This window comes from Ornithorhynchus anatinus, chromosome 5 (assembly GCF_004115215.2).
Source record: "Ornithorhynchus anatinus isolate Pmale09 chromosome 5, mOrnAna1.pri.v4, whole genome shotgun sequence".
In the NCBI taxonomy this organism is placed as follows: Eukaryota; Metazoa; Chordata; class Mammalia; order Monotremata; family Ornithorhynchidae; genus Ornithorhynchus; species Ornithorhynchus anatinus.
Window position 1 is genome coordinate 66,573,725 of NC_041732.1, and position 14,864 is coordinate 66,588,588.

At 47.4% G+C, this 14,864-nt stretch overlaps 1 protein-coding gene across 1 annotated transcript in view; it reads right to left on the reverse strand.

Annotated features, from left to right (window-relative positions):
• Positions 1–6,283: 6,283 nt before the first annotated feature.
• The window catches only part of DRAXIN (dorsal inhibitory axon guidance protein), a 32,124-nt gene continuing 23,543 nt past the window's right edge, over positions 6,284–14,864 (reverse strand). Inside the window, exons 4-7 of the mRNA XM_029064483.2 lie at positions 13,421–13,532; positions 9,141–9,230; positions 8,290–8,379; positions 6,284–7,737 (exon numbers count right to left, since the gene is read on the reverse strand). Of these exons, the coding sequence (XP_028920316.1) occupies positions 7,625–7,737; positions 8,290–8,379; positions 9,141–9,230; positions 13,421–13,532 (405 nt within the window). The 3' untranslated portion in view covers positions 6,284–7,624. The remainder of the gene's footprint in view (positions 7,738–8,289; positions 8,380–9,140; positions 9,231–13,420; positions 13,533–14,864) is intronic.

Below are 14,864 nucleotides of genomic sequence, written 5' to 3' on the forward strand. Positions count from 1 at the left end.
GAGAAGAAAGATTTTAGTGATGTTGTGAAGGTTGAACCAACAGGATTTGGTGACGGATTGAATATGAGGTTTGAATGAGAGAGATGAGTCAAGGATAATGCCAAGGTTACGGGCTTGTGAGACAGGGAGGATGGTGGTGCTGTCTACAGTATGAGGAAAGTCAGGGGTAGAACAGGGTTTGGGAGGGAAGATAAGGGCTCTCTTTTGGACGTGTTAAGTTTGAAGTGTCCGTGAGACAACCAAGTAGAGATATCCTGAAGGCAGGAGGAAATGTGAGACTATAGAGAAGAAGAGAGATCAGGGTGATATGGATTTGTGAATCATTCTCACAGAGGTGGTAGTTGAAGCCATGGGAGCGACTGAGTTTTCCAAGAGAGCTGGCGTAAGTGGAGAATAGAAGGGGAGCTAGAACTGAATCTTGAGGGACTTCCACAGTTAGGGGGTTTAGGAGGCAGAAGAGAACCCCGCGAAAGAAACTGCGAATAAGCAGAGAGGTAGGAGGAGAATCAAGAGCCCCACTTCTCAGCCAGTTTTTCTTTGATATAGCTAATTTGAATGAGAACACAGGCTTTCCCACTCTGTAAAATGAGGATAATAATGTGGCCCGATGGAAAGAACTCGGGCCTGGGCGTCAGAGGATCTGGTTCTAATCCCAGTTTCGCCACTTGCCCGCTGTGCAACCTAGGGCAAGTCACTTAGATTCTCTGCATCTTAGTTTCCTCATCTGTAAAATGGGAATTCAGTCAATCAATCAACCATATTTATTGAGCACTTACTGTGAGCAGAGCACTTGGGAGAGTACCGTATAACAGAGTTGATAGACACAATGCCCACAGCGAGTTTATAGTCTGGGAGATTACATCCTGGTCCTTCCTACTTAGACTGTGAGTCCCACGTGAGACAAGGGTTGTGTCTGGCCTGATGATCTTGTATTTAATCCAGTGCTTAGTACAGTTCTTGGCATGCTGTTAGCACTTAGTGAATATCAACAAAAAATGGTCCCTTAATGGGAGAGAGAATCTAAAGTGACTAAGCCTATCTAATTCTAAGTCATTTTAATATCCTGGTTCTCCGGAGACCTCATAATGTTCCCATGTTCAACATATAGGCTATTAGGGATCTAATGAATGTTTGGTATTCACAGAGAAATGGAGAAGGGAAAATAATCATACATTGATATTTGTGAAATCTTGATTCTGAATTTTCACCGAAGATCAAATCTAAGATCAGATTGCTTTTATGAGCATATCTTTAATCTCTGTTCCTTCCCCTTGCCTGTAATTTATTTCGATGTCTGTCTCCCCTGCTGTATTGTAAATTTCTTGAAAGCAGGGATTTGGTCTATTTACCGGATTCTTCCAAGCACTTAGTACAGTGCTCTGCAAAGAGTAAACCCTCAATTAATCGATTAATGATAATAAAGATAATAATAATGGTATTTGTTAAGCACTTACTATGTGCCAAGCACTCTTCTAAGAGCTGGGGCAGATACAAGGTAATCAGGTTGTCCTACGTAGGGCTCCCAGTCTTAATCCCCATTTTACAGATGAGGTAACTGGGGCACAGAGAAGTTATGTGAGTTGCCCAAGTTCACACAGAAGTCAAGTGGCAGAGCCGGGATTAGAGCCCACAACCTCTGACTCCCAAGCCCCTGCTCTTTTCACTAAATCAAACTGCTTCTCTGATCTCCTCAGGGAGACTCTGACTCAAAATTATCAATGGAGGCAGTGTGGTGTGGTGAAAGAATTCGAGTCCGAGCTGTGTGACCAGGGGTGTCACTTACCCTTCTTGTACCTCCGTTTCCTCATCTGCAAAATGGAGATATTAATAGCTGCTTTTCTACCTACCTCACAAGACTGTCATGAGAACACAAATGAGATATAATGTGAGGTTGCTTGGGGATAAAAGAACTATACAAAAACCAGGGTATTATTATTACTATTGTTATTGTTGACTTTAAGCTTGTTGTTACCCTCTTGGGGTCTTACCTGGAGAGTTTCCAGTACCCTACCAGTCTCGACTACAGGAGGGAGAGTCAAGCAGAGGCATCCCCATTCTATTCCTGGCTTGGGAGAGAGTCTAGGGCAGAGACTCAAGTTTACTGTGTGGAAGGAGACATATTTTTGATGTATTTTTTCTGTATTTTTACTAAGAAAACTCTATGGATACACTACCAGAACAATTGCAGATGGAGATGGGGTATGCTGGGAGAGATTTGTCCACGGCGTCACTATGGGTCGGAGATGACCTGACAGCATAAGACAAAAAAAAAAACCTTGTTCTGAGTAGGGAATATGTATTGTACCCTGCCAGGTGCTTAGTACAGTCCTCTGAACATAGTAAGCTCTTAATAAATACCATTGATCACTGATGAGGATAATCTTCCAAGTGCTTAGTAAGTGCTCGGCTCAAAATAAGCACTTAATAAATATCACTGATTGATTATAAAATGCAGACCCCAAATCCATCCTCTTTCCAGCTTCCTTGAGCTCACCCTGACCCAATGGCAAAAACCATCCTTCTCTACTTTCAGTGCTGTGCTTGCTTTTCCTTTGTGGTGCTTCACGCTATTTCATTCATTTATCCTTGTTTATGGTACTAGGATCGCAAGAATGTTCTCAAGGGCTTTAAAAATGTCTTAATGATGTCACAGATAGGAAAACATCTAGGCCCATTATAGCCGTTAGGCACTGGGTGTCTCTCACTCCCATCAGTTAGGGGCTTTATCAGAGTTTTGCTGCGCTTGTATGTTGCAAATTGTCTTCTAGTCTACCTTTGTAACAGTTTCTGTGACTTTCTCACTCGCTAAATTTAGGAAAGCCCAGTCAAAGAGATAAGCAGAAACTGAACAAGTTTACTTTAGGAAGGAACTAGGTGGGGCAGGTGACAGGCCCTTGGGAAAGTCATTTGATTTCTCTTGGCCTCAGTTCCCTCATCTGCAAAATGGGGAGGATTCAATACCCATTCTCCATCCTACTTAGTCTGATAGGCTCATGTGGGACCTGATTATCTTGTATCTATCCCACGGATTAGAACGGTACCTAGTACATAGTAGGTGCTTAACAAAAACCACAGTTATTACTAATTTTTTATTAGGAAAGTGGTGGAATTTCATCTCCTTTTTCCACACCATTCCTGGGTGGCCCTTTGACTGCCTGATTCAGGGACCCAGTTAGGTGCACTGCTGATCCTGGAAGCCTAAGATCCAAATTCCAGCTGGATGTAACTGGCAAGTTCAGTAGAACAGACAAGGCCTTAATGGTCCAGAGTCACTCGATACGACTCTTACTCCAGAAGGTATAGGTAACGTGAGAAAGAACATGGGACTGGGAGCCAGGAGACTTGGGTTCTAATTCCAGCTCCGCCACTTGCCTGCTATGTCACCTCGGAAAAATCACCTCATTTGTCTGTGCCTCAGCTTTCTGCTCTTTCCCCTATCAGTAACTTATTTTAATGTTTGTCTTCCTCTCTAGACTGTAAGTTCCTTGTGGACAGGGATTGGTTCTTCCAACTCTGTTGTATTGCACTTTCCAAGCACTTACTATAGGACTCTGCACACAGTAAGCATTCAATGAATACCATTAATTGTTTGATTTTTAGGGGTCATCTAATCCTACCTCCTACCTCTGAGCAAGACTGCTCTGAAATGAAGTGAAGATCTCTAAATTGGATAGTACTTTGAGCCCTGGGGACTCCCAGCTCCAGCACCAGCACCAGACAGAACACTCTTGAGGGGCCAAATCAAATCCCGTAGACTGATTTTTTTTTAACGGTATCTGTTAAGCATTTACTATGTGCCAGACGCTGTACAAAGCACTGGACTGACTGGCCTCCCAACTCCACTTTGAATTCTAGAGGTGTAAATGGGCTACAGCCCATTACCCAGAGGCAGCATGATGTAGTGGATAGAGCAGGGGCCTGGGAGTTAGAAGGTCATGGGTTCTAATCCCGGCTCCACCACTTGTCTGCTGTGTGACCTTGAGCAAGTCACTTCACTTCTCTGTGCCTCGGTTTCTTCATCTGTAAAATGGGGATAGAGATTGTGAGCCCCAAGTGAAAAGAGGGACTGGGTCCAACCCTATTTGCTTATCCAACCCAGCACTTAGTACAGTCAATGACACATAGTAAGTGCTTAACAAAAACCATAATTAATTATTATGAGGGACATCTTGAAAGTCCCAAACCCATCGCTCAAGCCTGGGAGGGTCTCGGGATCCAAGGCATTGGCCTCGATTCCCATGAGCCATCAGTGAACAGTCACAGGGCCTCTGAAAACAGGCAAGGATGGGAATGTTCTTTCTGTCTTTTCAACCCACAGAGTCTGGAGTGAATCTCCAAAGACCAAGAAGCCAAGAGTTCATAAAATGGCTTGAAATGGAAACTGTGTGAATGACGGAGTTGGAGGCAGAAACCTGGGTCTCCCTTGTATGTGTTCCTTCAGGTTATCAACAACTTCCAGGTCATTTCCCCTCTAGCTTTCCAGGGATGAAAACCAGTGGTTTTCAATGCTCTAGTGGATACTTTCCTCAGTCCATCTCTCCGCTTCTTTCCAGGGAAAGACTCCCCCTCTAGCTTTCCAGATGATCCATGTCAACATGCAAAACCGCCCAGTGATCCTCCTTCTTCCAGACTGTGGCAGTCAGAGTCCTCTGAAAGGGACAGGCAATGGGTAAACCAACAACGCTCATCAATCAGTTCCCAAGGGTGTGTGTGAGTGTTGAAGATTTTGTCATCCATCCTCCAGAGGAATAAGGAGGCAGAGAACATTTGTCTGTGTCTCATTTTGAGAAATGCTTTCACTGGATGCCACAGCCCAGGCCTGCCTTCAGTGAGCCTAGGAGGGTCACAGATTCATGAATTAATAATAATAATAACAATGGCACTTAAGTGCTTACTATGCCAGGCCCTGTACTATGCGCTGGGGTAGATACAAGCAAATCAGATTGGACACAGACCATGTCCCACATGGGATTCACAGTTTCAATCCCCATTTTACAGATGAGGTAACTGAGGCCCAAAGAAGTGAAACGACTTGCCCAAGGTCACACAACAGACAAGTAGTGGAGTTGGGTTTAGAACCCATGTCTCGCAGGCTCATACTCTACCCACTACACCATGATGCTTCTCTGAGTTCTGTCTTGGCTACAGCTGAAATTTAGGGCAAACCTTTCTCTGGTGAATAGGCCAGTTCCAGAAGACGGTGTGTGAACCACCTCACATAAAAACAGTCTTTCACCCTCAGCTATCACCCACCTCCCATAAGTGGCTAAGAAAGATTTCACAGAGATTTTCTCAGAGACTAAAGTGCAGCATCTCGGTGTGGTGTCTGCTTCATCTTATATTGCAGGGAGGCTTTGGGAAATTCTTTAACCTCTCTGGGCCTTGGTTTCTTTGTCAATTAAATGGGTGGATGAAAACACTGACCTCTCTGTCTCTGTAGGTCTGATGCTAAGATTTTCTAATTAGTAAGAGTGAATGAAACTGATAGAGAAAGGATGAGCACAGGATTGGGATACAGAGTGCCTGGGTTCTACTCCCAGTTCCTCTACTGGCCTGCTAATAATTCTATGCTTATAATGATGATAATGATAATGAATAGTAATAATATTAGTGTTTGCTATGCATTTGCTATTCGTCAAGCACTGTACTCAGTGTTGGGGAAGATACAAGATAATCTGGTTAGACACAGTCCCTGTCCCTCAATGGGTTCACAGTCCAAGTAGGAGGGTGAACAGGTGCTGAATCCCCATTTACAGAAGAGGAAGTTAATACACAGGAGAAGTGAAGTGACTAGTCCACGGTCACCCAGCAGGCAAGTGGCAGAGGTGGAATTAAAACCCAGTTCTCTGGCTCCCAAACCTGTGTCCTTTCCACAACCACTATGCTTCCTCTGCGTGACAAGTCACTTAATCTCACTGGACCTCAACTCTCATCTGTAAAATGGGGATTGAGGCTGTGAGCCCTGTGTGGGATGGGGACCGTGTCCAACTCGATTATCTTGTAACTTCCCCAGAGCTTAGAACAATATGTAACAAATACCTTAATTATTATTATATTATAATAATAAGAGGACTCTTGTATATAATAATAAGAGGACTCTGACTGTATATTATGTATATTATCTGTAATGTACATCAGGCAGGTGGCTGAAGTCCCAAAACTGAAGTCCACCTTGAATGTTGAGCCATAGGGTTGTCCCCTCAAAGTCTTTTTGAGTCAGTGAGGTACACTCCCTTTCCCCCAGCCCACTCACTGACGAGGAGAAAGACAGTCGAGGCACAAGGACTTCCTCCCAAGCATTAACTATCATCTCTTTATTTACAGCTCAATAAAATGCACATGCAACACACCACAGGACTACAAGGTTACAGCACTCCTCCTACCGGATGCTGCTCCCCCCAAACTCTTTGGAGGAAAACATTCCCCCAGGAAAGTTCCTAAGAATTCAGAAGACCAAATGACTGAAAGCCACAGGCTCAGCTCCCCCACTGGTTGTTTCCATGACTGACCGCCCAGATCTACCCTCAGCTAGCCAGGGCAGGCAGGACCCTGCTCCCAGAGCCGGCAAGTCCGTGACTGACTCTGACCTTCAGCGGGGGTCCGGCCCAAGCTGCCCCTCCTCACTCCATCCCTAAGCACCAGTTAGACTGCTTCTTGGGTCCCAACCGTTCCCCCAACCCCCTTCTAAAGTAGCAGACGGTGTCTTGGGGCATCTGGAGAAACATGGTCAAATCCCCAGAATGAAGCCCGAATCCTGGGACGAGGCGATGGTTGGCCTTCCCTCAGCAGAGGCTCCTCAGATGCCCCACCCAGGGTATTAGATTTGGATGAAGCCAACAGTGCAGTACAACTTTGCCCAGGTTGGGCCAGGGCATCAGAACTCAGGAGTTGTGCATCTCGAGGATAGAAGGATAAAGACCGACTTAGTAGTGGTCTTCGAGTCCATAAGAAGGGCACAGACCGGCCATTCTCCTTGCTCACAGAGGAGAGAACTAGAAGAAAAGTCTTTCGATGAAGGATTCTCATCCTTCATCTGGGGAATGGATTAGGCAGCAAGAAAAACCAGGTCCAGCCCCTTCTCAGAGCTTCTCGCCCCTCCCTCGGACGATGAGGCCAACCTAGGTAATAAAGGAGCACTGTCTTGTTCCAGTCGGAAATGCTTCTCTTCCCCAGGGACATGTGAGTTCTCCACTTTCTTGGGAGAAGCCAACTAAAACCCGGGTCCCTTCTTCCACTTCAGAGCTTTTCTGCCTAGGGTTACGGTCTTGTAGAAATGCAGAACTTTTGGAGAACAGTAGAGAGCATTGTTGATGTTGGCACAGTTGTAAACCAAGACAGTTTAGGAAGAAGGAAGTAGCCTCTTTGAAGTTGTACCCTGTCATGTTTGTATATCCTGCAGCTGTGGCTACCATCTCCCTACTTAATCAAACCCAGTAATTTATCTGCAATCCTCCTAGTTCCATTACCCTGTTCCTCTTTTTGAGCCCCCGGAGATCAGAGGCTGCAGCTTCAGTCATCTGGTCCACCATTTTTTCCCCCTCTGCTAGTTATAAATAACTTTCCCACCTTCCCCCACCCTGCGGGGCCCAGTCCACAGATCAGTGGGGAAATGAGCACGCTGACTCTAAACATTAATGAATGACCCTTGGTTGCCATTGGCTGACTCCGGCTCCACGCAGCGTCCTTTCCTGCGGGTCACTCTTCGGTTCCGGTGAAATTTGGCATAGCAACGTAGCCCTGTATGAAAGCAAAATACAGGAGTGAGTGGGAGGCTCCTCCGTGGAGCTGTGACGGTGTGGATGCATGTGCGCTGTCACACGCACGGGGACGAGGAGGGACATGTGAGCCCATGGAGGAGTAAGAGTCCCTAGAGGGGATAATAATAGTAGTGGTCAGTCAGACAGTCAACCGACTGGACCACACTGAAGTTAAGTGACTTAACTTTAATTGAGCGCTTACTCTGTGCAGCACACTAAGCTCTTGGGATAGTACAATATAACAGTATAACAGATATATTCCCTTCCCAAGGACTCGGGTTCTAATCCAGGCTCTGCCACTTATCCGCTGTGTGATCTTGGGCAAGTCATAACTTCTCTGGGCTTCAGTTATATCATCTGTAAAATGGGGATTAAGACCGTGAGCCCTATGTGGGACAGGGACTGTGTCCAACCGATTATCTTGTATCTACCCCAGCACTTAGTACAGGGCCTGGCACGTAGTAAGTGCTTAATAAATACCTTTTAAAAAAATGGTGGGGTCATCCCCAGTCAGCAGTGGGGCAGGGCTCACCTTCAGTGCACATGCAGTCGTCAAAACACTTATTGTTAAGGCCTCGGTTGTGCGGTGTGCAGAGGTGTTCTCGCAAATCACAGCAGGAGCCTGCCAGCACAGCAAGGAAGTCGATCAAGAGGCAGTCGAGCAAACCAGACCAAGCCTTTCCCCTGCCATAAGCCTCCGGAGACAGTCCCACTTTAAAGGGAACCCATATTCTCCGGGTCAGTGACACTCAGAGGAAGGCAGCAGCCCGCTGCCATATGTTCTGGAAAGGAACCCGGCTGCGGCGCCATCTGAGGGATGCAATCATCTAAGTAGCCCACATGGCCACGTCCAGATGCCGGGGTTTGTTTATGCCACAGGGCGACCAGGTGAAACTCAGGCTAAGGGCTCCAGGGTGGCTCCGCTGGATGTTTTCTCCACGGGGGAGAAATCAGACAGCTCGGAATCCCAGAAGGCTCGTTGATGAAGTGAGGATATGAGGCCGTAGGTGCGGCTTCCACCGCTGATGAGCTGGATGGCCAACCTCGCTCCTGCCAGGTCTCTGATGAGATTGTGGAATGAGAAAGACCCCAGACAGAGGCTTGCTGGCCTATTAACTCTTCAAAAGGATCCCCCTTCCAGTCCTCCTTCCCCCACTCACAAATCACCCCTCCCTTCTTGCCCCCCAGAATGAGCAGCTGGTACCCATAAATGAAGCAGCATTATGCACTGGGTTCTCAGTTTACAAGAGAAAGTTGTCAAGAGGGAGGAAAAGCCGACTCTGGGCAGGTCTTCTCCCACCCCAGGGGATCCCTGATCCCTCCTGATCGGGTATCCGGAGTCCCCATTCTACCCCATCCTCAGATTCCTTCCCTAACATTCACCTGGGACACAATCCAGGTGATGGTCACAAGGCTCCCCTTCTGGCAGCGAAGTCTCATTTCCATAACTTGGGTTTTTACTTCGGCGTTTCTCTGGGAGGAAGAGCGTCCGGGGAGAGACGTGGGAGAGAAAAAATAAAGTTAGGGAGTGGGAGGTTTTAGGATGAATTGCATTTCTGTTGTGAGTCTAGGAAGAAGGCACCTCAGTAGAGAATGAAAGGTCCTTACTTTATTAACAATAATAATAATAATAGTGGTATTTGTTAAGCACTTACTATGTGCCAAGCACTGTTCTAAGCGCTGGGGTAGATACAAGGTAATCAGGTTGTCCTACATAGGGCTCACAGTCTTCATCCCCATTTTACAGATGAGGGAACTGAGGCACATAGAAGTGAAGTGACTCACCCAAGGTCACACAGCTGACAAGCGGCACAGCGCAGATTAGAACCCATGACCTTTGACTCCCGAGCCCGGGCTCTTTCCACTGAGCCATGCTGCTTCTCCACTTTACTTTGACTGGACTGATTTGAAACTTCCCTTTATGTGGTATGGGTTAAGCCAGAGAAGCAGTATAGCCTAGAGGAAAGAGCACAGACCTAGGAGTCAAAAGGACTTGGGTTCTAATCTCACCTCTGCTAGTTTTCTGCCGTGTGACTTTGGGCAAATCACTTCACTTCTCTGTGCCTCAGTTGCCTCATCTGTAAAATGGGGATTATTATTATTATTTTATAATAATAATATTTGTTAAGCACTTACTATGTGCCAAGCACTAAGCGCTGAGGTAGATGCAAGGTAATCAGCTTGTCCCACGTGAGGTTCACAGTCTTAATCCCCATTTTACAGATGAGGGAACTGAGGCACAGGGAAGTCAAGCGACTTGCCCGAAATCACATAGCTGATAAGTGGTTATGCCGGAATTAGAACCCACGACCTCTGACTCCCCAGCCTGAACACTTTTCATTAAGTCACGCTGCTTCTTAAGACCGCGAGCCCCAGGATCGTGTCCAACCTCATTAGCTTGCATCTACCCCAGTGCTTAGAACAGTGTCTGGCACACAGTAAGCGCTCAACAAATATTATTATTATTATATTCATTTCTCATATGAATCACCGAGTTTGGCTGGGCTGGTGCAGAGTGGGGGCCTGTCTTACTGATCCTGGTGGCCCCATGAAAGCACTTTGGGAAGTCTGAGAGCCACAGGACTCAAATGACAGTTGCTTGCTCTCTCCCTGTTGCTTATCCTCACTCCTCTCCCACTACGCACCAGCTCCCACTCTTTATTCCTCTGAAACCGAGTGACACACGGTGCTTCGTCCTCATCTCTCTCACCATCCACCTCTTTCTCACACCCTCCCTTCCCCTCATCGGAGAGTCTGCTCTCCCCATCCTTAAAGGACCTTCTGAAATCCCATCTCCTCGCCTTCCTTGATTAATTTCTCACGTCCCTATCCAATTTCCCTACCTACCGTCACTTCAGACAGATCAGAGAACAGCGTGGCTTAGTGGAAAGAACCCGGGCTTGGGAGTCAGCGGTCACGGGTTCAAATCCCAGCTCTGCCGCTTGTCAGCTGTGTGACTTTGGGCAAATCACTTCACTTCTCTGGGCCTCAGTGACCTCATCTGTAAAATGGGGAGTAAGACTGTGAGCCCCGCGGGGGACAACCCGATTACCTTGTTTAAAACAGTGTTTAAAACAGTGCTTGGCACCTAGTAGGCACTTAACTAATAGCAGCGTTATTGGGAGAAGCAGCGTGGCTCGGTGGAAAGAGCCCGGGCTTGGAAGTCAGAGGTCATGGGTTCGAATACCGGCTCCGCTGCTTGCCAGCTGTGTGACTTTGGGCAGGTCACTTCACTTCTCTGTGCCTAAGTGTAAAATCTGTAAAATCTGTAAAATGGGGATTAAAACTGTGAGCCCCACTTGGGACAACCTGATCACCTTGCATCCCCCCAGCGCTTAGAACAGTGCTTTGCCTATAGCAAGCGCTTAACAAACACCACCATTATTATTATTATTATTACTTCAGAACTTCCGCATCACTGAAGTACTTGGGAACCCCCTCCTTCCCAGTAGCATTTATATACGTCTTGAAACTCTGTCGCTTCCCTCTATCTGTAATTTATTTTAGTGTCGGTTTCACCCCTCTAGGTGGTAAGATTCTTGAAGGCAAAGATCACGTCAACTAACTCTACTGTTCTCTCCCAAGTGCTCACTATAGTGGTCTGCAGATTAAGTAATCAGTAAACGCAATTGATTGACTGCCAACTCCTGTGGCCCCTTCCCAAACTTTCTTTCATCCCCTTTCTCCCTCCCGCTTAGCTGCTGCTCCCCTGAGCCATCACCCCCTTTAAGGTTGCCCCCCTCCACCTGCACGCTCCCTCGAGAAGTGAGATGGACTTGGACCTCAAAGGTGGCGGCCAAGGCCAGCCGGGACCAATCAGTTGGTCAGCAGAGAAGCACAAAGTGTGTGTTTTCTGGGAACTCATTATAATAACGATAAGAAGAAGAAAAGTAATTGTGGTATTTGTTGCGCTTACTATTTGCCAAGCACTATTCTAAGGAAGGGGGTAGATACAAGGTAATCGGGTCGGACGCAGTCCCTGCCCCACGTGGGACTCACGGTCTTAATCTGTATTTGACAGATGAGGTAACTGAGGCCCAGGGAAGTGAAGTGACTTGCCCAAGGTCTCAGAGCAGACATGTGGCAGAGTTGGAATTAGAACCCAGGCCCGTGCTCTTTCCACTAGGCCATGCTGACCTGCACTCTGACTTCAAAGGAGCATCAGAGAGCAGCGTGGCTCAGTGGAAAGAGCCCGGGCTTGGGAATCAGAAGTCATGGGTTCGAGTCCCAGCTCTGCCACTTGGCAGCTGTGTTACTGTGGGCAAATCACTTCCCTTTCTGTGCCTCAGTTACCTCATCTGTAAAATGGGGATTAACTGTGAGCTTCACGTGGGACAACCTGATTACCCTGTATCTACCCCAGCGCTTAGAACAGTGCTCTGCACATAGTAAGCGCTTAACAAATACCAACATTATTATGTGACTCCAAGGCCACAGTTTGGCTGATCCTATTCTAGAGGAAGTGGAGAAACGTTAAAGGCACCAAAGACTCCTTTTTCAGATTCCATCTTTGTTGATTTCAATAAAACCTAAGTATCTTGATTACCGTCCAGTCGATCCAGTCTGCTGCCTTCGCTGACCTTACCGGCTCTTCCTGGCCATTCCCTCAGGACCACTCACTTTATAATAGTAATAATAATAATGTTGGTATTTGTTGAGCGCTCACTATGTGCAGAGCACTGTTCTAAGCGCTGGGGTAGATACGGGGTCATCAGGTTGTCCCACGTGAGGCTCACAGTCTTCATCCCCATTGTGCAGATGAGGTAACCGAGGCCCAGAGAAGTGAAGTGACTTGCCCACAGTCACACAGCTGACAAGTGGCAGAGCCGGGATTCGAACCCATGACCGTTGACTCCCAAGCCCGGGTTCTTTCCACTGAGCCATGCTGCTTCTCTTGGAACAATGGCCAGCTGGACCCAGAGTCAGGGTTTCGGGATGGGAAGTTGCGGGGACTGCGTCTGTGGCAGCGATTGCAATCCCCCAAATCGCTGAGACTAGGTCTCTGCCACAAAGGCGCTTAGTAGAAACAGGAGATGCAATAGAAGCGTGGTAAAATGGATTGAGCACGGGCCTGGGAGTCAGAGGTTCATGGGTACTAATCCCAGCTCCACCACTTGTCTACTGTGTGACCCGAGACAAGTCATTTCACATCTCTGGGCCTCAGTTATCCTGTTTGTAAAATGGGGATTGAGCCCATGAGGCCCACAGGGGACAGGGACTGTATCCAGCTTGATTTGGGAAGCAGCTTGGCCTAGTGGCAAGAGCATGGGTTTGGGACTCAGAGGTCGTGGGTTCTAATCCCAGCTCTGCCACGAGTCTGCTCTGTGACCTTGGGCAAGTCATTTAACTTCTCTACGCTTCAGATTCCTCATCTGAAAAGTGGGGATTAAGAGTATGGGGATGAAGGGTATGAGCCTCATGGGGGACAGGGACTGCGTCCGACCCGATTACCTTGGAACTACCCCAGCGCTTAGAACGGTGCTTGGCACGCAGTAAGCGCTTAACAAATACCATCATTATTATTATTATTTGCTTGAATCCACCCCAGGGCTTGGTGCAGTGACTGGCTGCAGTGACTGTAAGAGCTTAATAAGTACTAGCATTACTTGTACTATTGACTGGTGGAGAAGGACCCTGGCAGAGCCAGGTGAGATGGATGGTACCTTTCTTCTTAATGGATGGCCACATATCCGGCTTCAGATCTTCATAGTCTGTCCAGTCAAACAGGGCCATGTCCAGGGTGGGCATCACCTCACCATCTGGCCGGATCCGAACCTACAAGGAATAAAGGAGGGGACCCGGGAGACTCAGATTTCCAAATCAGACATCCAGCCCGCCACCCCAAAAATGAGTCCCAGAAGAAGTGCTGCTTTCAAAAGGTCCAGAACTGGTCCCTTCCCTCCCTGCTGATATCCCTACTATAGCCCAACCCGCAATCACCCTCCCAGAAACACCTTGGCGCAGTGGATAGAGCACGGGCCTCGGAGTCAGAAGGTCATGGGTTCTAATTCCCGCTCTGCCATTTGTCTGCTGTGGGACCTTGGGCTTGACCTTCACTTCACTGTGACTCAGTTACCTATCTGTAAAATGGGGATTGAGTCTGTGAGCCCCACATGGAGCAGGGACTCTGCCCAACTTGCTTTGCTTGTACCTCAGCGCTTAGTACAGTGCCTGGCACCCAGTATGCTCTTAACAAATACCATCATCATCATCATCATCTTCTTGCCAACCGTTGCACCCACTAGTTCCTCTCCTATCTTTTGCCTAAGTCATCTCTTCCGGCAGGAGAAAACTGTCTGCCCTAACATGTCCCTTAAAATCATAGCCCAAGGCCTACCTCCTCAATCAATCAATCATATTTATTGAGCACTTACTGTGTGCAAGGCATTATACTAAGCACTTGGGAGAGTACAATACAACAGACACTTTCTCTGCCCACCATGAACTTACAGTATAAAAGGGGAGACAGACATGAATATAAAATAAATTACAGATATGTACAGAAGTGCTGTGGAGCTGGGTCGAGGGGAGGTGGTGAATAAAGGGAGCAAGACAGGGTGACGCAGGGGAAAAGAAGAAATGAGGGCTTGGTCAGGGAAGGCCTCTTAGAGATGTGTTTTCAGTAAGGCTTTGAAAGCGGGGAGAGTAATTTTCTGTCAGATTTGAAAAGAGAGGGTGTTCCAGGCCAGAGACAGGACATGGGTGAGAGGTCAGTGTGAAAGCAGAAATGGGGAGCAAGAAGGAACCCAACTCTTCCCCCTTTCCCAGTGGGGAGTGGGTGAAGAGGAGACCCCTCTAGAGAGAGCAGAGGGAAGACCATGTCATCTGGGGAGAACCAGGTTTCAGGAAGGCAGGAAGCTTTCTCAGATTACCCCCATTTTATTAGCCCCCCTCTTATTCACCTATCTAGGTCACTCCACCAATATCACCCCCCTTACCCTTGTCCCTTATTTGTTCTGGCACCACCCACTCCTTGCCCTGGATCATTCATTCAATTGTATTTATTGAGCGCTTACTGTGTGCAGAGCACTGCACCAAGAGCCTGGGAGAGTACAGTACAGCAATAAACATTCACATTCCCTGCCTACAACGGGCTTCCTTCACTCC